The sequence below is a fragment of the Lutjanus erythropterus genome, chromosome 13 (genome assembly GCF_056507025.1).
Source record: "Lutjanus erythropterus isolate fLutEry1 chromosome 13, fLutEry1.hap2, whole genome shotgun sequence".
Classification (NCBI taxonomy): domain Eukaryota; kingdom Metazoa; phylum Chordata; class Actinopteri; order Lutjaniformes; family Lutjanidae; genus Lutjanus; species Lutjanus erythropterus.
The window spans coordinates 15,138,342-15,165,181 of NC_139329.1; the positions used below are offsets into that span (position 1 = coordinate 15,138,342).

General features: G+C 40.0%; 1 protein-coding gene across 2 annotated transcripts in view; it reads right to left on the reverse strand.

The window, feature by feature from the left end:
- Positions 1 to 21,047, reverse strand: part of trim44 (tripartite motif containing 44) — a 58,981-nt gene extending 37,934 nt beyond the window's left edge. Inside the window, exons 1-4 of one of the 2 annotated variants that reach the window (XM_084734727.1) lie at positions 20,670 to 21,047; positions 17,681 to 18,345; positions 15,069 to 15,146; positions 4,296 to 4,583 (exon numbers count right to left, since the gene is read on the reverse strand). In XM_084734727.1, coding sequence (XP_084590853.1) covers positions 4,296 to 4,583; positions 15,069 to 15,146; positions 17,681 to 18,307 — 993 coding nt within the window. In that variant the 5' untranslated portion in view covers positions 18,308 to 18,345; positions 20,670 to 21,047. The remainder of the gene's footprint in view (positions 1 to 4,295; positions 4,584 to 15,068; positions 15,147 to 17,680; positions 18,346 to 20,669) is intronic. The other variant, XM_084734726.1, reaches the window with a different exon arrangement.
- Between the last annotated feature and the right edge of the window lie 5,793 nt (positions 21,048 to 26,840).

The following is a 26,840-nucleotide window of genomic DNA, read 5'->3' on the forward strand; positions in this document are numbered from 1 at the left end:
AAGACTCACCTCAATTATGTGGTCTATTCTTTGGGGAGCAGTTGAAAGGATGGGATTTTTGCAGGTGAGAAATTTTTTACATCATAGTTGCCCCATTCCACAGGCTTGCAGTTATATGGCTGTAGTAAGTGATAGTTTTTACAAAGCAATTGTTTTTTTTCTGGCTTGGCTCTGAAGCTGCTAGTCTTTGTTTTCTTGTACAAAGTTGGAATCGAGGCACTACTTCCAAAAAGTGCTGGGGGCCAAAATTGTCGCTCCTCAGCAAACAGGATTAGTGCTTAGTGCTCTGTGCTTTACATGAGAAGAAATGACCGAAAACCAAAAACAGGAAACAGGGTCAACTTATTTAAAATGTGTATTTTCATTTGAGGAAAGCTGAAGGTAATGACTTGGTTTCAGTGCAGTCTAGTTATTTTTTTATTCTGGTGTCAAATATCTGAAACAACAGATGAATCAATTAGTAGCTCAAGACAGAATCTTTTGAAAATATTAAAATATTACTTCCCTGTCACTGTCACTGTCAGCTCTGGCAATTTGACATTTTCAATGTTTGAAACAATTGCTGTACCTAATTAATCAAAATAATTATTTGCAGGTCAATCGAAACTAAAATTACTGTCTTGTGTTTGTATCCGTCCACCAACAAGTCAGGTTGCAGTTTATATCTATATCTGTCCGGACTCATATAATGTATATGGTGAAGAAGCAGAGTGAGTGAAGGAATTTAGTCAAAAAAGTGTATTTTCTGGCAAAATGAAAGTTATTGCTATATTGACACTGATGTGTGAATAATTTCTAATGACTTCACAGTAGTACAGAAGACTGATAGAGTATCAAGTGCTTTTGTAGAACATCATGATGTCACAGTGAAGTTGACCTTTCACCTTTTGGGCATAAAGTCACGTCATCATTTTAAATATTGTCATACTTGGTGTAAGAATTTTTGCGTTAAGGCCATAAACGTGTTTTGTGAGGTCAGAGTGACGTTAACCTTTTGACCACCAGCTCTTTCTTAAGTCAAAGTGGACGTTTGTGCCAAATTCAAAGAAGATCCCTGCAGATATTCCTGATATATTAACTTTACAAGAAAGGGATGGGCGTAATATCACACTGACCATGACCTTTAACGTCTAAAGTCTCATCAGTTCATCCTTAAGTCAAAGTGGATATTTGTGCCAAATTTGATGAAATTCTGTGCTGTTAGTCCTGAAATATCACATTCACAAGAATGAGATAGTAAAGTCAAAGTGACCTTGACCACCAAAATTGAATCAGTTCATCCTCGTGTCCATATTTGTGCTCATGCCAAGGTTGAAGAATTTCATATGGTGTTCTTGACATATCACATTCAAAAGAATGGGACGTACATATATCTCTCCGTACAGACTGACAACCTGTAAAACATAATGCATTGAGTCACTGCTGCTGGCAGCACAGAGGCATAAAAAAGGGCATTGTTTCAGCCCCAGTACCATAGACAAGAAGTACCCTACACAGTTAAACAGACCTGCAGTAAAGAGTCAAATGAATGATTGTAGTTCAATGTGCCATCTGGAGACACTGCCACTATGAGGCAGACAGATGAACACTGGAGGAGTGAGTGAACAAGTTGAGAATTAATGTTTGAGGCGGTTATCCTCTGGATCCACGAGGCTCTCCACATCTAAAATGTTGTACTGAAGAACAAAATTGCTTCAGGCATTGGTGAGTTCAGATGCACTTCATGCAACTTATTGTGTGTATCCACATACACACAATAAGAGACATCATTTCTGACTGAGTAAATTGCTGCATAACCCCTTCTTTACACATATACACGCCTCTCTTGTGACTATACATTTCCAAGTAACACTGCCCATTACTCACTCCAGCAATAACTAACACATGAGAGTAAACAGGGTAACCATCGGCATTCAATTAGGGTCTTAATGAACTTGGCCCACCATGGATTAATTTCTCAGCTAGAAAAAGCAATCTGCACATCAGCTATCACCATTACAGCAGCCTCCCTGGTCCTGCGCAGCATCGCAAGGGAACACTCAAGGCTCTTTTCCCGACTGTGGTGACTAAAGTACGGAGAGTGACAAATAGACCAATGGGATATTTTAATTTGGGCCCTATGAGCAATAAAACCTTCCTCTTCAATGTTCAAATGAGAGATGAGGGAGTGAAGCACAGCAGAATCTGAAGTGTCATGGCTTGCACCTGTGGTTGTGTTAATGTATGAGTGCATGTGTACATTATACACTGTAAATACATACATGCTCAGGTGCGAACAGTATTTTGGCATGAAAACCTTCCTTTGTCTAAGGAGCTGGTGTGTGAGAGGAGAGGGAACAGCTGCTGTGTTCATAAGTGACAAACACTGCAGCCAGAGGACAAAATAGTTACTCTCATGCTTCATCAGCCAGCAGCTATTACTACCTGTGTCATACTGACACAACTGACTGTATGAAAGCAAAACTGTGTTTCTCTACATGAGCATAACCTTTGTCCTGCATAAATACAAACATCACTCCTTTTTATTGGGAACAGATCTGCGTATGGTGGAACCTGTTTATCATTTTTATTTGATCATAATGTCTATGCAGCAGGTGCTACACTCATTAGAAAGACAATCCTTTAAGGTCTTGAATCAACCTCCATGGCTACAAGCATTTTTCAGTCACAAGCAAAGACAGACAGGTTGAGGCGACACTGCTGACTATCCTATATGTTATAAAACATCAATAATCGCTATGTATAGCATGCAGTGTAACGGTGGCCACACATGATCAGCTCTGTGCTGGCTGGCAAACTGTTTGTAATTGTTTATTGACGAGAGTGATAGCGCTCAATTTTACAAGGCTGCTCATAGTAACAACTTTGGCACTGGACCTCTGTGTTTAAAGTTCAAATTAATTAACCATTGACCCTGTTTGCTTAGTTTCATTCACAGCTTAGGTTCTTTCAGTCACTGTGATGTGATGCGAGGTGATGATGCTCAAACATGGACTGCTGGATATATTGTATTGATTTTGGACATTTTGGTAACAAGTCTTAATAAAAATGTTGTTAACCACAAGCTAAGACTGGTAAGTAATTTCACTTTCTTACTGCTTGCTGTTTTAAACCAAATCCCACCTCAGAATAAGGTACAATCATATAGAGTACAATTATACAGTCAGACTCATTCTCTGCATTTAACCCATCTTAGTACAAGGAGCAGTGGACAGCTAGTGTCTGCGCCTGGGGACAAACTCCAGTTCTAAGCCAGCACCTCGGTCAGGGATAATGACAGGAGAACTGACCCGCTATACATGCTTTTGACGATGGGGGAACCCGGAGCACCCGGGGAGAACATGCAAATTTCATGCAGTGTCCAGACCAGGATTCAAACCCATGACTTTCTTGACCACTGCACCACTGTGCTGGCTCAAGTGGCTTCAATAATAATTGGTCGGGATTTTAAAAGTCTACATTAAATAGAGAATGTAGCTGGAATGAAAAAATATGTTACTTAATTAGATTAAATTATATTTGAGTAATGCCAGCACCTATATCAGAGTTTTGGGTCTATAACACTGCTTCAACTGTCTAAAAAAAATAAAATATAATAAAAACGCTTGTCCGGGCTCTATTTTAGAGAAGTTTTCAGCACTTGTTTCACATCCAACCTATTTTCTTTGGTCAAAATCAATGCTGAGGTCCTTGATGTTTCTGTTTCCCCTCAGGAAAGCAGTCAATATGTAGGACAAGAGACTAATGAACAGGATTGACAAGTGGCACCTTTAATATGATCCACATCGCCCTTTACGAGAATATCGGGGAGTTGATATGAGCTACAAGTAAGTCAAGTGTCCCAAAATTATATAGAAAAAAGGCTGACTTAAGAAAATTAAAGTATGTTACTATGAATAAATAATTTAGACACTTACTAATCTGCAAAGGCAGAAATCACAAGCTGCTCTACTACACATCACTCACATTAAATCTGTACAATTTTTCACCCTCCAGCCGCTCAAGTCTGTTTGTTCACTGTATATCAGGAAGTGGTGTAAGACTGCAGCTTATACAGCAAACAGCATGAAGACATGAAGGAAACATGGTGTGTCCCTAAGAAGCCAAAGCCTCCAAGCATAAAGCAGCACATTAAATAAATCATGGCATGCTGAGTGTGAGTCATGCTGGGCTTCTGTGACATTATCAACTTGCTAACCTTTCTATATGCTCTTTACTGTGCTGTGAGTGACTGGTTATAGAAAAGCAGTTTGAGAAGCAGAGTAAAGATAATGAGGAAGGAAGGTTCTTCTCACCGGCACGCGGATTGGTACAGGCCCTGCTACGAGGGCCTCTGCTACGAGCGCAGGACCTCCTGCCTCTGCCTGTTCCAGCAGGCACAGCTGGTTTGTGATGTTGGCCATCTCCTCCTGCAGACGCTCAGTTTCCACGCTGATCTCTGCAATTTTCTCAGCAGCGGATGCTGTCAGGAATGCCTCTTTGAGATCTACCAAGTGAAGCGTCCTCTTCTCCTCCAGACGCACCAGTCTGCGGAGCTCGTCGAACTGGCTGTTCACATAGGCCTCCAGCTCCTCTGTGGACATCTAAGATATGTAGATGAGGACACAGAGAAAGCGGGGTGTGAGTGAAGGAATCATCTGGGTGAATTTAAGCAGAGGAAGTCCACAAGATACCAAGATGGAAAGAGATACTGGGCTGCCATTTCAAATTAACCTACTTCAGAGTGTAGATATTAATCATTGAGATGAACTCGTAATAGAGAGAAGCAGAGGTAAAGATAGATATCAAACTCAAAAACAAGTGAGTAAAAATAGAGATAAATAGATAAATAAATAAGTAAACTTGTACTGAGGTAAAATGAGCAACCACAGGTGAAATAGGGAGATGCATATAAAATGACAAAAGGATAAGGGCCAGACAGCAACTTCTGTCGTTTACTTTGACATGCGAATATTATTTTAATAAGCCCACTGGTCTCTGTCATGCAGTAGCTAATTGATAGCATGAAGCAGATCCCCTGGAGGCAAACTCTATGCATCCCATCTGCAGATAGAGACCTCAGAGGCTCCTTCTTCCACAGCAAGCCATCTGTTTGGCTTTCAGGGCAAGTGAACTGCTCACTGAAATACCTTTTTCATCCATTTCCCTGTTCCCCCCAATGAGGCGCTCTTTAGCTATGAGTCATTACGTTAAAACACCTCAATAAACAGGCGCCTCCCCACAATCCATCCCGCAGAGATGGCTCCACCTCAAACGCAGATGCTGTCATGACGTAAAACACCCCAAAGTCCCTTGTCATGATCTGTGCTCCTGAATGTTATAATCGCTTCAATCTATGAACATCAGCTGCTCACTCTCCCCTCTTCCCTTGAGCAGAGCTTTACTCTCTTCCTTTCCATCTATTTTATCTTGTTACCCCTCAGCCTCCCTCTCTCCAGTGAAGCAAGGAATCATCAGTCTTTACTGAGGTTGGCAGAGCCATGGTCCCCAGTGGCCCAAAGTTTTATCATGTATTTGCCATTTCTGCACAAGCAATCAGATTCTCCAAATTGCCCATTAAACCAAGCGCAAAAAGTAACAGTTTTAATTTACTTTCTTTGTATGAGCAGGAAAAAACAGCACATAATTCATTTAGAATCAGACAGAGAGACTTAGTTAACATCTAATTGGAAAGCAAAGAGTCGTCTTCTCTTTTTGCTTCACCAAAATCAATGCTCCGAATGCATGTCTGATGAATTAGGAACAACAGACTACACCTGCCTTGGACCGGCAAAATGTTCCATTCCACATGTATCTGTGAAAGTGGAGAGATTTGAGAAAACGAACAATCATTTTCCAAATCTGGTTTTCTATGCCTCTGGAAGTTCTTATACGTTAACGCACAGAGCAATAGAGGGAAGTGCTCAAATGTAATAAATCCTCCTAAGTTACAACTATACGCTGATTAAACCTTCTAGAAGACTCATCATTTTAAATGTGAGCAGCGAGCACTTAAAAAACACATTAAGAAGTGACAAGGCATTTACTACTTCATTTTGTACTGGGACAAGAATTTAATGCTCAAGCTGTTGCTCATGTTTTTATGTCTCAGATGTCTTTGCTCTATGTGGGCTCTGATTGAGGTGTCTTGGACACCATGATGGATCAACACATTCAACATTCAAGTTCAATTCTCCTGCAAATCTAAATAATCCTTTCAAATTTTTAAAAGCTTTGACATCTGCTGGGCATTTGCATTTATTATCAGTGAGCGAAATGGAATATATCTGGCTGTCAAAGTTTCAATGATATCTATGAATTCATTAACAGCTGGGAGTAGCAGTAATGACTTCATTAATTAATTCCATGTCAGGTGTAGCTTTAGCATTAGGCTATCATCATGAATACTGAAGAGGAGCTATTTCTTTTAAATGACTAGTCTATTAATGACAATGTGACTTTCAAAGTATGAAATTAAACAATCTCTTAAAAGTTGAATTCAAGCACAGTGGCTTATTGTGGCTAATGTTTGCTAATATTAACTGTATATGTAGTGCAACTGACAATACATACTGCAGTCAATGTGCTGACTTTATGTCTGTTTTCTATTTAGGCTGTTGTTAAATTGCAAATATGTTATTGATCACAGTGATCACTGGTTAGCTAAAGTTAAAAAGCCTAGCAGATTAGCAGTCATGAGTGTCTGCGGTTTCATTTCACTACATGAAATCATTTAACGTACATATCTGCGTATTTTATTCTTTTGTGGACACAACTGTAGGGATGCCCCCTAATACTTGATTAAAGTCAACCAAGGTCTCACTTATCCATTAGTTGTAGAAGAAAAAAAAACATTTGGGAGCTGCATCTTGCTGTTAAGCCTGGATTGAAGTGTCAGGGGAATGTTGCAACACAGACCTTTTCTCTTGTAACAAGGGACTTGCTATCAACATGAGCAGGGGTCAGCAACCTGCAGCTCCAGTGTGTTTTTGCCCCTTTCCAGTGGCTCCTCATGGCTTTGATAACCAGGATGAGAAGGAGGTTTTCAGACCCGGTGGCAAGGGGGCCCAGCAGAGAATGCTGGCTGGGAACTTTGCTGAAATGGGCACCAGAACCAGGGCCTGGCGAGCAGGCAAATGAACTGGTCTCGGCCACTGAGTCCACCAGCACACATCTGCTAACAGTACTATAGCTGCCATTAGCTAGCTAGCTCAGTTAGTAGTCCTATTAGACTGGGACAAAGACTTGACCAATGGAGGGCAGTTTGTCAGCCGGCAATACGGTACCGATTTGATTTATAGCATCTCTGACCAGGACTGAGACACTGGGGACAAGGAAGACACCTAAGTATGCAACACCCATCATGTTGATAAGTTTTTGTGAAGTTGGAAGTTATTTATACCTTAGTTTTGACAAAACGTTCAGTCTCTTTGCTGGTTTTTCTGAGACATTCAGAATCATTACCACTTTTGCCATTGGCATTTGACAGGTGTTCCAAAAAATAAATATTTGAATAGTTAATAGTTAATATCCTAAATGTGCAATGACTAATCGACTAATGGCTTGAACTAACGGCTACAAGTCAACTTGGAAAATGTACACTTGGGGGGCAGCCCGACACAACAGGTTTCTGTGAATGGAAAGAAAGCATTTTGCATAAATCATGACCAACAATGCTACCCAAGAGCAAAGCTTCAACATGAATAGGGCAGACAGAATTGTGACATAAATCTGACTGTCTTTAGTATCTTATCTGTCATCAGTCTGACACATTCCATCATTGCATGTCCCAATCTCCAGGACCTCCACAGAGCCCCCTGCTCTCTCAGTGAGTCCCTGTGCCCTCTGTGGCAGATGGGAGTCGTGATCCTGGATCAGCGCTCTTTGTGTTTGTGGAGCAGGAGCCCTCTGCCCTTGGACCTTTCACTCAGCGACAGAGCTAGCAGGGAAGGAGCATTCATGCGTGCTAATCTTCATTTGCATTGCTGCAAGCTGAGGCTACGAAATGAGGCCTCGGGAGAGACAGCGGCGCCTGCTTACAAGGGCAGAGTTAGAGTAAGGACGGGATGAGAGAGAGAGAGTGAGCGCAGGCAGAGGCAGGACATCTGGCTTGCAGATTAAGAAAACTCATTTCTTTTTTTAAGCAAAAGGTACGACGCGAGGCAAGCAGATTAGGAAAGGCAAATTATTTTCCGGTCATGTTTTTAACATGCTTTGTATTATGACTGTAAAACCACTGTTATCTGAGAAATTCAGGAATGATGGTAAAGCAAGCAAATTAAGTCAGTTCAGATCCATTATGCAGTGTAATCAGCAGCCATGCCTGATTTTTTGAAGTGGTATTGTATGAGGTACTTATCCATTGTCACTAAAAAAACCTACAGTGCATGGCAGTCAGCATGATCCCAGTTTGGAGAAGCAGCAGGAGTACTGGTGTAGGAAGGTAAGCAATGTGAACAAGATCAGCAGAAAAATTAATTTTACCCTATCAAAGAAAAAAAAATCATTATCAGCTTAGGTGTAGTCTATATTTAGAATATTTTCGCTACTTTATCTTGTGAGTCAGACAGCCTTTTGCAATGAGAAACTGCTATTATATAAGCCAAATACTGCTCTCTCTCTAAACCAACCAAACTCCATACCTGTAATCAATAATTTTATCTCACAGAACACAAGAGCTGCTGTTCTACTGCTGCCTTGATGTGTGAGTTATTGTCTGAATCCAAACTAACCTTTTAAACTAACTAACAAAGCAAATAAAGGACAGTAGACCAGCAACTCTCGTACCAGGTAAAATTAATGTTTTTGGCTCTGGAATGAGCGATATTTGGCTAATGTAACAGTAAGAAAGGCTGTCTGACAGCTACCTAACAAAAGCATACCTAATACAGCGTAAACCCAAACTGATATAGATTTTTTTGGGTGGACCTTTTTTTTTAAGTGCTTAAACTACATTTTGCTGCTGACCCTGCTCACAGCACTACATTGCTTTACTTGGCTACTTCTGCTGCTTTTCCAACCGGAGGGCATGCCGCCAGTCATCTACTGTAGGTAATACACTGACGTTGGATAAGCACTTCATACAGCCCCACTTCAAAAAATCCAAACTATCCCTTTAAGCAGAAAATGCCAACTTGAACCTTGATTTCATTTCTTTCTGAACAATATATGGGGGATGTGAAAGGCAGGCTGAAAGTTGAAATTCCAACGGGGAAAAAAAAAGACAAACTCCCTGTGACTGAAAATGTTTTTTTTTTTTTTTTTTTGCAATCAGACAGAAAGTTGGGATCTGTGCCTTGCTAAAAATAGAAAACTTCTCAGACATTCCTCTCACACTTCACATGATTACAATATAGCAAGACTCTCAAATAGAATTAACTTCACACACTAGAGTACTTGTGTGAATGGCTGCAAAAAAGGTTGTGCTACTCATTACTGCTCATGAAAAAAACTGCAGGAAAAGAACCAAAGCCCTTGGGAGTGAAAATATATCAGTGTGAAAACAAACAACAAAAACAGTGTGTGGCATCACTTTGGTGAGACATGAGGACACACTAAAATGGAAAACAAAAGTTAACGGAAAACAGCTATAAACAGCTACAAATATCAAAGTAGCCTCAGCTTTTAATCTTAACCTCTGCCACCGCGCAGACACTTCAGTGGGTCCATCATTGTAAATGCATTTTTGTGGACGAAAGTATTTTAATTTCTGGTTAACTTCCAACAATTCAAGAGACAGTTAACTTGTTATTTAAAAGTGGACGCCCAAGACATCTAGAATTGCAGACAAAAATAGTGCCATCCAGAAGTTGAATATTTCCTAAAAAATTAGGCATCCTGCAGCTGGAGCACAGTGATGAAAAATGCAGATGCAGAATATATTTTTTGGAATTGGCATAGAGAGATGTTTCATCTATCTTCGATGCTTCTGGTGCATAGAAGCACTAGAGTTCAAATGGTTAACTTTCTTCGAATGTTCTCACTACTGAATCAGGGTTGCTTATTCAGAGGTCTGTTTTGTGTGATGCTTTTTTAAAAAGGCCTAAAAAGCATTAATAGAACATTAGTAGTAAATGGATTTGAACTGTCCTTGCCCTTGGCAATAGTGGCCCTGTTCCAAGTGAACACTACTCTTTCTCTCTCCCTCATGCTCTCTTTTATCTCTTCCAGAAATTAGATTCTCCAATTTAGCCTCTAAAACAACACAGCAATACATAGAAAGTTAATTTGAAAAACACCAGCTCTTCTTCAAAAGTCATATAAAGCAATATAAAGTCAGGGAAAGCAAGAGAAGTTTAAAGAGGGAGAGGAAAAATGAGACAGAAGGCCTTTTGGTTTTTATAACAGCAGAGTTTCAATATCCAGCACCTTTTTATTGGTTTTGAGAAGCAATGTCAGCCAAGCAACTTTCTGGGGAATGATACTGAGTAATTCAATTAAAATTCTGTGAGAAGAGATAGAAAGGGAACGACAGCCTTAAAGAGCAATGGTAGAGAGCGAGAGGGGGAGGAGGAGGGAAGAAAAGGATGAGGTAGAGAAGGACAAGAAAAAGCAAGATGAATAAACCTAACAGCAGCAGCCAAGCCTTTTCATGCCTCGCCCGTCTGTTCCTCAGCCTCGGCTCCCTAAGACAGCTTTAATGTGTCTGCTGCTCTTGTAGATTTTATGAGGCAGGGAAAATGGATGTAGCCGCTGCACGCACACATACACATTTGTGACTGGGCCGGTGTTGCCGTGCCGCCTCCAGATATCGGACTCCTCTCTCTGTAGGCTTGCAGAGAACTGCTCCACAGGCAGCGTGCGCCCTAGACAACACCCTGCGTGGCACAAAGTGAGTAAATTAAACATGAGAGTGAGGTAAATACGCTGACTACCTGCTGTCCTGCACTCTTAGAAATAAAGATGCTAACTAGAACCATAAAGGGTTCTTTGGCCTGTCCCCATGGGAGAATGCTTTTTGGTTCCTGGCAGAACTTTTTACAAAGGCTTCACTTGTAATCCTTCCAGAGTTCTACCTAGAACACATCATAAAGAGTTATACCTGCAGTTAGCTACGAAAGGTGCAACCCAGAACTCCTTCTGCGAGATTCTAAAGAGAACCCATTTATGCTGTAATGGTTCCACCCAGATCTTCCCTTGAGATTCCATCCAGAACCTTTCCATCGAAATTCCAAGGGTTATATCTAGAACCCACCCAGGGTGTTCTACTGAGAACCCTTTTATTTTATGGTACAAAAAAACCCTTGACAAGAATTTCAGCAATCCTTAAAGAACTCTTTCCTCTAAAAAGGATTCTTCAAAAGCACATGGCTCTGGGTAGGACCTCAGCCCTTCAGGAAAACCCCTTTTGGAATCCTTATTTCTTAGAGTTTGATCTGAAGCCACAACATGCTTCATGTATCATTTCCAGCTCTCATGCAATAGGTAAAGCAAGCTGACTGGCTGAATGACAGACAGCCGTCCAGGCTGCTCATGTTACATTACGCCTCTGGTCCTCCATTAATATGTATGCAGCCTCATCACTGTTTTTTGCATTATATTCCATTCCCCTGTGGAGAACAAAGATATGAGCTTTGAGAGATTAAAATCCCCACACCTGCGGCAAAGCACATAATTAAGCAGGCTAGATTTAATAAGCAAACACGAGCTAAGGGTTAAATCTTTGCATTCACCCCTCACTTCCTCACAGACAGCTCATCACACCTCTTCCTCTCTTATGTCCTTTACTGTGCAATTTTACCTCCTCCAACTTCAGTCTATCGCTTTCTCTTTTTTGCCTCTCTCTCTCTCCCACACACACCTACACACAACTTTCCTCACCAGGAGCAGTCACTCTGATGGTTGCCTGTCATGCATAATAAGAAACGCTGACATTTGAGAGTGCAGAGAGGACACACCGACAAATCCACATAATGGTCTCTAACACAGTGCCCTGTGAGCGAGCAGGTAAGTGGTTTTCACCAGGCACACTGCGCTTCTACTGTGGAGCAGCACCAGACTAAATGTCCAGGAAGTCCTTGGGGCAGCACTGATATTTCAGTATGATAATAGACAAAAACTCGGGTGGGCTTCCAGCTGCCAGTAAAAGTGTTACCTCTTGCAGGCCAGTCAAATTAACCTTCTAAATTATGCAACTGTGCCTGGGTCGCATCTCTGCAGGTACTGAGTGTGCCACTACTCTCAGAAGGGTTCAGACTCTGCTATAAGCAAAACATAAGGCAGAACAGGCATGGTTGATGGGGAGACCAAGGCTGAGACCTTGCAATATATCCTTGATCCCGCTGCTCGCTGCTACAGCTCTCACTACACAACACGTAACTGAGTGTGGCAGAACATGCCCCTGCTATGGCATCTGTAATGGAAATACGGCTACTGTTTTCAAGGTTGACTTGACTTGAAAATTCAGTTTGCAGCTTTTGTTTTGGTTGATATTGAGAGAGCAGTAATCATATGGGAACATGCACCAGGCACCCTGCTTTTCAGACAGCAACCTGGCAAAGGTTAGACAAAAAGGTTGAAATAAGGCTATAACCATTACTTCAGTTTATGAATGTGAGCATAGAGGGGTGTGTGAGTGCCTGAAAATATTTAAAAGTGAAAAAGTGAAATTTCTGTACAATGATAGTCAAATACAACAATACAGTAATAAATATTAACTTAGTAATGTTGTGGTGTAATTAGTATCAGCGTTATATTGGGCTACATTATATTGAAAGGTGTCTTTAAAGGTGGAATATGCAGCATGTGCCTCATCAATGTAACAAACGTCATTGATTTAAAGCGGTCTCAAAGATGACTGTGCCTGGTTAAAGCATGATTTCCCTAGAGAACAAGCTGCAGCCAAAAATCCTTGCTCAAAATCATCTGAAGTGTTTTATGGAGAATTTTGTTTTTAAGACACAACGTAGAGTTCTGTACGCTCTGCAAACTGGAAAGGTCTTATCGCAGCGGTATTACTGCTCTGCACAACTGGTAAAACAAAGAGGCACTTTATCAAGACATCACCGTCCTATTTACAGTTTGTCTCCACCCATGCATGATGTATTATGATTATCAACACATGGAATGTGTTTGTGAGTAGTGGTCGCTTAATAATAATTTTATTTATGTTTCTTCATTGTCTCCATGTGTAAAGTAGTTTCTGCTGATATGGTAACATAACGTAAGGGTCCAACATTTATTCAGCCATTTTATTTTTTTCTGTTTACATTAAGTGTCGTGTGAGAGAGGAAAAGGCTCGACTTGAATTTTGGTGCAGTCGGTAAATAGTCTATTTTTCTTGCCACACACTGGTGCAAAAATGCATTTGCTAGTGATTATCTTACTTACTGCTTAAAAGCCCATGCCCTCACCTCTGCACAACACCAGACTTTGGGTGAATACAGCCAAAGCAATTCTCAGTCTGCTCTGCCTGTGTGTATGTCTTTCTGCAGCTCTCAGAGACAGTGAGCAGAGAAAAGAGACAGAATGTGATATAACCTTGTCGCTATGTTGTCAAAGTGTCCCTACTTAGAGTCCTGCACACTGTATTGACAGCATCACACACTTTTAGTGGATGATAAATGATGATTTATAGGGTTTATGAGTCTATACTTTCTTTTAAGAAAATGCTGCATACTAAGCTTTTAATATATGTATATATTATATTATATTTAATATTTTTACCACTTCATTGGTTTATATGACGGGGGGAAAACTATAACAGAAACCCCTTATAATTTAACACATTGCACTACATCCACCCCTAAATTGAATACAAGAATTTTTCTGTTAAGTTCAGTGAGCTTTTAAAAACAGCTCGAGGGTATTCTGTGTTCAGTATTCCTCTCTATCATGACAATGCCTGAATCACAGTCATTTTGAAAATAAAACCTCTGACATAGCACAAGTGTGCTCAGTCAAAAACCGCACCATCAACTCAAGCCTGAAAATGACATGACTCAGTAGTCACACAGTGATGCCATCACAGGCTCCAAGAAGAATTATATCTGCAGAAACGAAATAAGCCAGATCTGTGATCTGTAAATGGGGCGGCATGATAAATATATGGATTGAAATAATTGGCTCTCATGTTTACTACCCAATGCCTTTATGACATAATCTCTTTCTAATCCCTCTTTATCTCATTCTAGACGGCTGTGTCTCCACCGCTGCAGTGTCTATACTGCTGCAGTGCTTACTGCCGTACCCACTGAATTAGAAATGAGTAATGGCTCATTTTTTGTGCTCTGTTATGGCTCCCCATGGTTTGAAACCAGGTTCAACCGCATTTTTTTTTGTTTGTTTGTTTTGTTTTAAATCCTCATGAGAAACATGCAAAACTAATAAGATGCTTTTATGCATATTCGATTAAAATTTAGCTTTTTTTTAAAATTACACTTAAGACATGACAAAATTAAGACACACACACATTCATTGTCATCAAATCAGATTGTGAGTGATTGAAAGTGGCCTTGATAGTAAGGAAAGTCATGAACTGTGGGCAACTGAAATGTAGAATTACATATAAAATATTTAAAAAATGACCTGCGGGATCTGCAATGGTATTTTGACAGGCTGAGACTGGTTGCCCTAATTATGTAAGAGATAAGGCTGAAAGTAGACTAACAGTTTCCTTGGAGGCACCTCTAGAATCCATAGCAACAAACCTTGAACCGACTCATGTTCTATATGTATCATTAATTTAAGATAAAACAAAACTAAGTGTGCAGATTATTCCATAAAATGTGTAGTGTCCTTACTATAATCAAGTAACCTTCTATTTTTGTTCTCTTACAATTAAAACTACAAAATTCTGTTCTGTACTTACTAAAAGTGAACGTTGACATCTCTTTACAATACACTGACAGATGCAGCAATGCAATACGCACATGGTACTCTGTCATTCCTTGCAAGGAGGTCAAATCCACTTTTTATTGCTGCAGAGAAATTCTCATTTCATTTGATAAGAGTCAGCTGGAGCTCATTACTAAATGAGAACAGTTGAGTGCAAGTCTTTTGGGAGAGGTTTTCTAAAAATGGCCTTTGCTGTATTAACCTCTGTTAGTACTCGCCACAGTGTTCTGCTGCATGCAGGAGTTTGCACTTACCTCAGGGTTGGTCCACTTAGTCTTGATCTTCTCAGCCATCTGTTGTGTGCAGCCCAGCAGATCATAACCTTGCCTGCTCTACAGGTGGAGCAGAGAAACACAGAGCTGACCCAACAGCACACGCCACTACATAAAACACAACACATACATAGAAACTGTTTCTGTGTGATTCAAATAATAATATTAATACCCAGTAAGCTACCTATTAAAGGACCAGTGTGCAAGATTTAGTGGTATATAGCTTGCAGATTGCAAACACCATGTTTCATTTCCCCTTTCCAAGAGTGTAGAATAACCTATGGTGGCTGCAGAAACTTGCAGAAAATGCAAAAGGCTGGATCTAAAGTCATTGTTTGGTTTGTCCCTTCAGGGCTACTGTAGAAACACTGCAGTGCAACATGGTCGCTTCTGTGAAAGAGGACCTGCACCCTCTGTAGATAAAAATGGCTCATTTTAAAACATTATTAATATGTTACAACCAATGTAGTTTATGTGCCCTTGGCTTCTGTTCTTTGTGTCAGGAAGCTCATAATCATCTAAGCCCTCATTACAAACCCTACAAAAGGCCATTTCTCCACCTCAAATACTCTCTTGCCCAGCAAACCCTGCAATATAGTCCCTCTTGTTTATTCCTTGTTTTCTTTTATTTACTTTACAGACATAAAATTTGGTTTAACCAATTTTGTTTCCTTCCTTTATATTGCTTCCATCAAGCCAGGGTCGTAACATATGTGGGTTCATGCCAGTAGAGCTCCTAAATTTTACACACTGGACCTTGAATTACTATGCTGTTATTCATTTAGAAAAGTGCCAAATTAACTAAACTCTATACAAACCAATGCTGGGTACACTAACAAAAACAAATATTACAATATTTTTGATTGAACATATCAGTACTGATAATGTGACAATATGATTGGGATGATGTTTTTAGAAAATGTTTACACAACAAACAAAAGCATGGCATAACCTTGGTAGCTCACCCATCAATCACAGGCAACACTTTTTTATATATATTTTTTTAATGTTACATACTAAGTGCATTGTACATCAATGCAATGGAAAATCATATCATTACTCCCAGAGATAAGGGGCTCTTTACATGAATACCCACACAAAAAGCAGGATAAAAGCTAGAGTCAGTTTAGAGTAAATAATGTGGCCTTAGGCTGTGTGTGTGTGACCCCCTTTGTCTCTCATCAATCCATATGTGGTCATGATGTAAGAGTAAGCCAGTGAAGTGTGCTGCTCTACTTTTGTTTTTCAGATGTACAGCCACAGGGCAGAGAAAAAAAAAAGTCTTGCTCTGTAAATTACAGCCAGCACACCATGAGGGTCATTACTACTGTAGCTAAATGCACCAGCTTTGCATGATGATTTTCTAATGAGGCTCTTGCTGAGATTTCCTGATTCAGTTTACGTTAGTATTCACAAACAAAACCCCTGACTGCTAAAAATATTAATGCAAAGCTAAGTCCTGGTTTGTGATACTATCACACACTGTTAATTGTCCCTCTGTGCAATAATACAGTCCAAATGTCTTCAGTGTGCTGATAACATCTGACTCTAAACGGTACCATAATCATCACAAACACTTTGCACTGCAGAACTGAGCCCAGAGTGATGATGGGAATTATACTCAAAATCCATGCCAGCATTAGCCCACTTTACTGGACCAGAGTTATCAGAGTTTTTATTAATTTTTTATACTCATTTATTCATTTTATTTTTTACAGTTCAGTTTAAGTTTCCAGAGTATGAGCATAAAGTAGAGAGTACAGCATGTTATTTTAGAGAAAGTGTATATCGAGATGGGGGCCTATATCATATATTGTGCATAGCCTAAAGACAGACATATTATTTATAAGCGATATCGGCCAGTGCTAGAGTGTATCGATATTTTCTGACCTCTGACCTCGAGCTTGTGTTGAAAAATTTGACCAAACTGAAGAAGACTAAAACTAAAGACAGCTCCTGTATACTTTTTATTTTTGTTAGATTTGTATGTACACAATCATTAAAGTTAGTTTGCTTATTCTTCTCTAAAATATTTTTTTCACACCTAGTTTTAATTTTTAGGTTTGTTTTAGTTAACTCTGTAATAACCTTATACTGGACCAACTGAGATGCTGCGCTGACTGGCTCGTAATCTCTGGACCTGTTAAATCCACCTGAAGCAAAAAGTCTTCTGGGAAAAGAAGACAGGATGTAGTCATAATTGGCACCAAGCCAAATGGACATTGGGATTATTTATGTTTAAATTCCATTTCACGGTTTTCGTAGAAATTATTGATGTAGCTGTGTAAGCGAATCAATGTATAAAAGATGTCATGTGGGTGACCATGAGACAATGTTATGCTTTAAATATAAAGCAGAGCATTTACAGATTCCTGGTGAGTTGACTTAAAGACTACGGGGCCTACAGCTATTGGCATACGACTTAATACTGATTTAGAAATGCAAACCAAATAGGCGACGCTCTGAATTCATTACAGAGCTGCAGATGTTGTGGAGCATGCCACTGTGATTAAGTACAATAGAGAACATACAGTAAATTACACACAGCAGCTCTACCATATATAAACATGTCACGTTCTGAGAGTGTGACTCACCTTCTGCCACACATAGGCCTCATGCAGGGTGATGATCTCATGCTCACGGTGCTCACCCTGCACGGCACACACCACACAGATTATCTTCTCATCTGGTTTACAGTAGAGGGAGCCTTCCTGTCCGTGCTCCTTGCAGCGCAGTCGCTCTACTGTCACAGTGTCCCTCTTCCCGGCCTCTCCAGCAGCCATAGCCTCCTGCCCTGCCTCTGCACCCTCGGCTCCATCACCCAGCTCAGCCTCCAGAGGCAGACCATTACGTGCTCCTTCTCTTCCCTCAGCATCCCGACTCACATTGGCATCAGCCACTGCCACCCCGAGTGGTGGCATCCTCTGGTTCATGCCTATCCCAGCCTCACCCTCGGCTCCATCTCCCACTCTACAGTCTCTGCTGGTGCCAAGTCCATTAGCTTGTGTCTCCTCATGGTTATAAGGTGTTAGCGGGTGATGCGTGCTGCTGGCATGTCTGTCAGCATGGACAGGGCAGAAGGCGAAGCTGCAGGTGTGGCACACTTGTGTTGCTGGTTGAGCCTCATCGGGCTCACAGGCGTCACATGACCCGTCCATCTGCGGCAGCTCCTCGTGTTTCAGCCCCATAGCTCCTTCCTGGGGTTCCCCTTTGTGGTCCATGATGGCTGATGATAATTCTGGGGATAACAGGAGTAAGTCTTAGAGGAGACACACAGAGTAGAGGACGTGTTATTAATAGCTGTGACCTTCTGTGAACAGCTCTCATATTTGCACAGGGGAAAGTCCAAGATCCTCAGGACTAATCCCCTCTGATATAATATACCCATAATAGATGATGTATGGAGGGAGCCAAAGTCCACAAGAAACAACAACCAGAGCAACACTACACTGTATGACTCCATTATTTGTTTTAATACAAAAAGTTACTGTCTGGGTTGCCTTCAAATTTTACGTTGGTTGAAGGTGAAAAGAAAAGTTGAGGTAATTTTGCAATGATTCAAAACAAACTTTTCTAGACAAATACACTTGATTTTAATTTGAGCGTAAGATCTTATGTTGGACCAACAGCTTTTCAGTCTCACTGACAAACATTACAAAATGCTTTGATTTCTTTTTATACTTTCTAATTTTGAAAAGTCAATTCTTCATTTCACACCAAGAGCTTACAGCTGCAGCTGCTCCTGTTGGGGCTACTTTGTTTCAGCACTGGTGCAAAGAAAATATGTGAAACAGCTCTGAGTGAATTACTTACATTTCTACAGGGTAGCCACTGAATTCACTACTAACCTTCATCATGGTTCGCAGTGTTTTCATTATTGTGAAAACAAGCAACTATGACTTTTCTTAAAAGCGCAATATATAACAATTTCTCACCTATCAAAGTTATACCTCAGAACAAATAGGGGGCAGCATATAGCTAGAGTAACGGCTCCCTGCTTCTAAGTGTAGCTGCCATCAACAGCCTCCTAGTAAACATGACCAGACCGGTACTGAACACAGTCTGTATAATGGTGACCAGGACACGTTTGTTTTAATAGCCCGGAAAAAGCACACACATGCACCATCTTTGAAATCTTCAGGACAATAAAGTTTGATTTCATTCCGATCTTCCAGCCTTCTGAGCCAAACAGCAGATCTGGAGGGATGGTGGCATAAGTAAGGGTTCCTGTGCATAAGAATATATTCAGAACTACAGGAAATGTAATGGCTAAATAAAAGGCTGTCTGGTGGCAAAGTAAAGTAGTTAAAAAAATCTAAATTTAATGCACATTTGAATGGATACTGATTGCATAGGTAGGCCTTCATTCATGTAACAGTACAATGCTGAGTACCCATGCCAGGACTTCTTTCCCCTTCTACTAGCTGGGACCACGTTTACTGCCATCTACTGAAGGTGATGCCCTTACTATGCAAGTACTTCATACAACCCCACTTCAAAAAAACTGAACTATCCCTTTAAAAATAAGCTGTAACTGTAAAATAATCTATTTGTTAAAAAAAACGTTTCTGTCCAGGCTGCCTTAAAATATTAAGTTGACTGAAGTTGAGGTAGTTTTGTAATTACTCATAACAAATAAACTTTTTTCATCAAATAAACTTCATACCCATAAAGTTGCACTTGAAAAAACATGTTCAAGTGAAACATATTACGTTGACACAACAACTGTTAAGTCAGACTGCCCAACATTACAAACAATAGTGAGTATGAAACTTAATTTAATGAGTTGATTGAACTATTCACAGTACACTCCTTCAACTCATTATTTCAAGTTGAAAGACTTCATGTTAGAGGAAGTTATTCAGTGTTCTGAAAACACTAGAATGTTTAAGTTTATATGACTTGAATAAATAAAACCTACATATACACATTGAGATTATGAGGAGATATCAATTGATTCCACTAAATTCCTGCATGATTTTTTACAGTGTATCACCCGAGCTAGTTGCACAAAAAATGCATGATTTTGCAAAGGCAATCAACAGGAAGACCGCATCTGCAGTCACTGGATTGTCTGTGTGCAAACACGCTCACTTTGTTTACTGCCTCACAAACAGAAAGTGCTGAGTGCGAGCGGCTGTACCCTGCCTGTGCCTGACCAAACAGACACACTCACCTCCTCTCACCTCTCTGTATCATCAGGCCCTGACCTTTTCATGTGTTGTTCATGTTTCGTCTTCATGCCCTCTCACGGACCCTCGAGTCCACTCTGCAGGAGTGAACCCTGAAAGAGTGGTGCATGCCTTGTACACACGCACACAAATAGAAATAATGTTGTTTCTCTTCACTTTCTCTTCCCCCCTCGGAGCCTTCCTCTCCTGAGCTGTGTTTGTGTAGCTACTCTTTTCCACTGCTGACACAAACAACCGGTAGAAAAAGTGCTGTAACGCACAGAAAACTCCCCCTCCTCTCCCTCTACACCTCTCTCTGCTATTTCTCTGTCTGACTCACACATTCACACAGGCATTTCTCCCCTCATCCTGCGGGGCTTAACCAGTTTGCAGCTCACTGCAGTGTACTTACTCGTCTGTGTCTCTTCCTCCTGTGTTTTTCCTGTCTAGTGCGTGTTTTGAGATAATGTGGAGTCAGTTGAGGAATTAGCTCGACGGCTAACTTCCTTAGCACAGCCGCTGTGCCTTGACTTCTACTACTGAGCTGACGACTGATCTACTTTCACTTTACAGCAGAAGAGAAGCTCCACGGTTCCGATCCGACGCCGTGTACTTCCTTATTTTCATCAGTCCTTTCTGCTTTTTTTTCTACTTCCTGCTTGTAGTCTCCTGTGTGTGTGAGAGCGGCAGAGACACACAGAGGTTGGAGAGAGAAAACCCGTCTGACAAGCACAACAAAGAGTCAAACTGCAAACCGGAGGCAGAAAAATAGACTCAGTTGTAACGTTACGGTAAAGAAATAGTAATGTCCTTGGCGAGTAGCCTTATTAACCGTAATTACCCCCAGCTGCGCAAACGAAAGTTAATTGATTCACGCAGCCAATCAGGTTTCAGGTCATTTTTAAGACATAATAATGTGCTAAAATACTACAGTTTTATCTGCTATACAAAACAGGGCTACAACGATTATTTTCATAGTTGATTTATTGGTCAGTTATTTTCTGGATTAATAGTTGCTTGTTTTCAAATGTAAGAAAAGGGTGATGAGTGTTTCCCAAAGCCTAAGATGACGTCCTCAAACGTCTCCATTCAGTCACAACCCAAAGATAGTCCATTTACTGCCAGAGAGGACTAAAACAAACAAAAATATTCACATTTTAGTGGCTGAAACCAAATACTTATCTAATAGTTGGTGATTAATTGAATACTCAATTAATAATAACTTATTTATTTCTTAATCAATAGATTGTTATAGGTCTAATAGAAATATGCAAAACCCCACGGTAACTAGACAGAGATAGTCTGTGCCTGTCACGTTTCTTTTGTTGTTTAGCTGCGTTGTAATCATGGCTGAGCCACTGTTTTCATCAAAAATTAATACATCCAAATTTTCAGAACCATGTCAGGTTGTTTGTGTCTGCTACCATATTGTTGTAACTGAAAGTTTAGTCATCATCTGTTCCCCCCAATGCCAACTGAAGGTCAGGTTTAGTTTTTTATTCCACAAAACACTCCTTGAGGAAAACAGGAAAACAGCATTGCAGAATCTCCCAAACAATTTAAGTGAATACTGACCAATTTTCAAATGAAAAAAATGCCTTTATATTGTTTGTCTGGCATAAACCAAGTCTCCTAAAACCCTGACATGATCTACGGTGATGGTTTAGGTTAAAAACATGGTGTAAATGACATCTTTCAAGTCATCTTGGCATGTCAAGTCTTTAGGAGATTTACACCAGACGAGCAGTATGCAAGCATTTTATGTTTGTTTTTTTGGGTTGTTTTGTTACGTTTGAAAATTGGCCACCATTCACTTGAATTGTTTGGGAGATTCTGCAACACTGTTTTCCGGTGAAACTCCAGCAGTGTTTTGTGAACTAAAAAACTAAACACATCCTTTAATCAGCATGAAGATGAGTAGGTATTAAGTAGATCTTTCTTTCTTTCATGGTTGTCTTGATGTTGTGCGCAGCTGGTAAGTTATACAGTACTTTTGAGTTGATTTTATTAGTATCACTTAACAGTGAGACTACCCTTTTAAATGACTGATAAATGGTTTATATTTGTTATTAATTAGGTTGTAAACACTTTATAAATCATTAATAAGATGCAACAAACTTACAGATACAAGGCATTAGAGATAAAAAAAAAGGGCAACAAGTTACTTCAAAACTGCAAAATAGTGAACCAACCCAGTATAGTTATTGCTTACTGAGCTTACCTTGTCTTCTCCATCAGCAGCAGTTATACCTGTTGGCTTCATCAGATATTTGCTAATAGGTTACAAGCATTTAACCACTGTCAGAATATGCTCATAGTCAAAAAGTTCCATTGCATGGCATATTAAACTAACATATCAAATTAACAGATTCATACACTGAGACTTTGGCATTGTTGTTTACCTTGACATTTTCAGCACAGTTCTACACTTTGAAAAAAGGCTCTCTTTGCCAGTTACAAATAGAAGTAATGATAATGAGTTGTGTACTTTAAAATAAGGCTCTCTTTGCCTGTTATAAATGTTAGTAACTTACATGTGAGATTAATTAGTAGCAAGCAATAACTTGATCTTGCCAAATAGTGAGACCACGTCAATGTACGAAAACTGTTAGATTTTGTTTAGAATAGTTTATTAATAGATTGAACAAACTTGGTCTCAATCTGTGAAAAAAACATACAGTTGCTTTGTGACAATCAAGTAGAGCATAAGGATAAGAGAGACTTGAGACAATCTTCCCAAAATGTCTTAATTTTTAAAAAGAGCGATTTATTTCTGTGATTCAGTCATCACTGCAAAAGTTGTAATACCAATAATAGCAATATCTGGGGCCTGGGGATGAGATGAGATTAAACTCTCTTGGTTTCCTTTGGGGATTCGGCAAAGTGAGTGAAAGCGAGGGCAATATACGCTTATATCACAAAATGCAATCCTATTTTCCCAGTGAGTGTTTAAATAGTGTTAAAATAAGTGCATTTTATTGGTCATGAATACATTTAGAAGAAATTACAGCAAAGTGAGTGACAGCGTCAGCTACAAGCCCGGGCAAAGATGTGCTTATAATCTGAATATAGGAAAGGGTTCAGCTGGAAGAATAAACAAATTCAGAATTTAATACCAGTGTTAATGGGGAGTTTCTAATTATGATGTCTGCTTTCCCCTTCTGTTCATGTCCTTACCCTCCATAAACCGGCACTGAGAGACAATGGACCAGGATTAGAGGTCTGGAGAGAGAGACGGAGAGATGAGGAAAAACAAGCTGTTCTCTGTAGAGAGATCTAAAGAGGCTATTGAGCTGGGCTTCACACAAGCAGTATTTGGCAAATCATCGTTGACTGCTACTCTGATTTGAATGGCACACCATAAATAACCATAAACCACATTCCAAGTAAGCCTCCGGCAGCCAGCCGATATGGATGATGATGCTGTTTTTGCCAAAGTTTTTGAGCTGTTTTGAAGAGGATTGCTCTTTTATAAAGACTGTCACCACAAAAGATTTATCATAAGACTATTAACAAAAAGGATTACTCAATGACAGCATATTTCACTGGCAAAATCAAATTTTCCTTGGCATGAGACTCGCTTAAGCCATACTGATGTAACGATTAGAACGAAAACAGTGTTTTCAGACAGCATTTAATAAGTCACGCTGACAAACATTACAAAAAAATTGGATTTCCTTTCATTGCCTTTCCATTTCCTTGACTGCTGCTCTTGTTTGAACTACTTTGTTCCAATGTCGACACAAAAACATTATTTGAAGCTGCTCCCAGTGCATTTATTAAATTTTGAACGTAAGGAGGTACGGACTGAATTCAATACTGACCTTCACTGTGGTTGCGTGGTTGGGTGCGTGACCAACAAACCTCTAGCTTGCCTGCAGCTAATCTCACACACTACTGGATGACTATACTTATGAACGTGATATTTTAAGATTGCCTTCAGGGAATTTCTTCAAATTTGACACAAATTGGACTCAAGGAACACAAACACCAGCAGGTCACTGTGATCTCACAAAACACGATCCTGGCCATAAGTCAAGAATGTATACACAAATGTGTGATAGGATACTAGCTGAAGAGCACCAACTGAAATGTAACCAGTAACATGTAATTAAAATGCAAAATAAATGTAATCTGTTACTGTTACTGAGAAAAAAATGTAATTAATCAAATTACTGGTGGTTATAAAGGGGATTTCATCCAATCATTCTTTTTGGGTTGCCTGGTGGAGATCTGCACTCTACTGAGTGCACTCTTCTAGTGAAAACACACAACCATGACTTACCTTAAAGTGTATTACACACACAGAGAGTGAGTTTTCATCATGTACAGGGCTTGTTACATGACATATTTTTAGATCAGGGCTGACTTTAGTCAATTTTCAGGGAATAACCTCACAAACTTGGGGCCCACCCTGCTCTGAAGAAAGGCTAGTAAGTCCTAGGCTAATGACTGAGTTAACCTACTTTGGAATGTGCCGGGATTGTGCCTGTGTGAAAGCTCCCTTAGCCTGGAGCTAACAGATCTCCTAGGCTGGGGTTAAGTGCAGTGTGAAAACACCTACTGTTTACTTCAACCTTTATTTTTAAAAAAAGAAAAAAAAGAGGGGACTCAGGTGCATTTCAACTGTCAAACAATTCATGCTGGGGAGGTGGCTAATATGTTGATCATGTTGCTTTAGAAAGAGATGACTGGACTGTGCAGTACGTCCATTCAACTTATCATTTCAAGGCAAATGACTTCAAGTTAGAATAACTCAACTTTATAACTTTTGTAAATAAATAGCAGAAGTTTTAAGTTTAATTAACTAAAGTAAATAAAACTTGTGCATTTATGTTAACCTTCTTACAAATGATTATTTGTTTCCTGTAAACTCCTGCATGATTTTTTACGGTTGAGATGTGTGATCCTGATTGGAGTTGTAGTTTAAACCGAGAGCTCTAACTGCTTTGCCACATACATCAGAGGAATATCACATCCAACCATAAATTTCCTTTTACTATTGAACAACACGCCATGGTCAATATGAAGTTAAACGCCACCTGATTTATTTTAAAATCTTTCGCTGCATCTGCTGGGCATTAAGAGACAGCATCATCTTGCACACTGAAAACAATTAAAAGGCTCATTGACTTGCAGTTCATTAGAATAAGCGCTCGATATAAATACAATATGAGACTGCTGATACGAACTGGTTCTTTCCCTACCCGGGGATTGTAGTGAAACAAAATCTGACACGCAATAGGAGCTAAATTTGTTTACCTGAATTGTGTTTCTACAGCTCAGAAAATCCTGTGCATGGAAGTTGGCAACACAAAGAACATCAAGCTCTCTGAAGTGGCAGCCAAGACTGAAGGGGAAGCTTTGGCAAACAAGCAGAGCAGGCAGAAAACACTTACCTAATGCCTAATGTTTTAACATTGTTCTATCAGCATGAGGTCAGCCTTTGGTCTCGAGATGAAATGTCCTTCAGCACCAGTCTGTCAAAGGAGCACTTCTTGGAGTAAGTTAACGTCTCTCCCCCTCTCCCCCCTTTATCCGTTGATATATTATTCTGTCTCCCAGCTCCTCATTTGCGCTCTGGATCATTCTCTGGCTGCTCTTGACTTTTCCACAGCTCTCAACCTGTCATATCTGGGCAACATAAAACAGAATCAATATGCTGTTTTCTTGTGAGGTTGTTTGTGTATTCCTGAAATCTGTCTCATGAAACAGGATAACTGAACTTTGTAGACTAAAACATTCAGACCTGCTCTGCAGCATGGACTGAAATAAATAGAGATGAACAGTATGTTGGGATTCACTCAGGTGCAGTTAACCAGTTGACTTAGTAATCCTGCTTTGTGAGCTGGACCCTCGATGCTGCACTTGCTCAGCAATGTTTGTTTTCTCTCTCAGGGTAGGGGAAGGACAGCTGTCAAGACTGATCACAGGCAGTGAGGAGTGAGATACAGGTGAGGGAAAAAGAAAATTCTGTCATCCAAGACATTGTAAAATCCTGCAATATTCTCCCAAGAATACAAATATGTACTCAAAACACCTTCAATGACATCATTGACATGAAATGATAGGTAAACACAGGTGGTACCAATGATACTAATTAAGGACCTGTTACATTTAGTGCAGCAGAGCCTTTCCAGTGAGCCAACATGCACAATTGCGGCACCCTGACTCTGTTTGAGTTGAATGGAACCTTAATTAGTATAATTGGTAACACCTGTGTTTACTCTACTATTTCATATCAGAATTGCTGCGGTGAAAACAGTCTATTGGGTGGACAGTTTTCTGTATAAGTGCCTTAGTTATCTATCATTAATCTAACACCATATATAACTAAAGGATTTAAGTTAAAGGGAAAATTCACCCTTTTCTGCGGCTGTCCGATCAGTGTTGATGGTAAATGTAGTCAACTGAAGCAATAAAATCCTTTGTCTGTGCTATTTTGACCAGGAAAATGGAGTTCTTATGCTTGCAGAGTTGTGCTTCCAGTGCTCACACCCATGGCCTTCCTAGCCTATATAGCTATTACTTTGTTGGCAAAAACATAGCAAAAGGTGACAAACATACTCGTCTATCACACCCC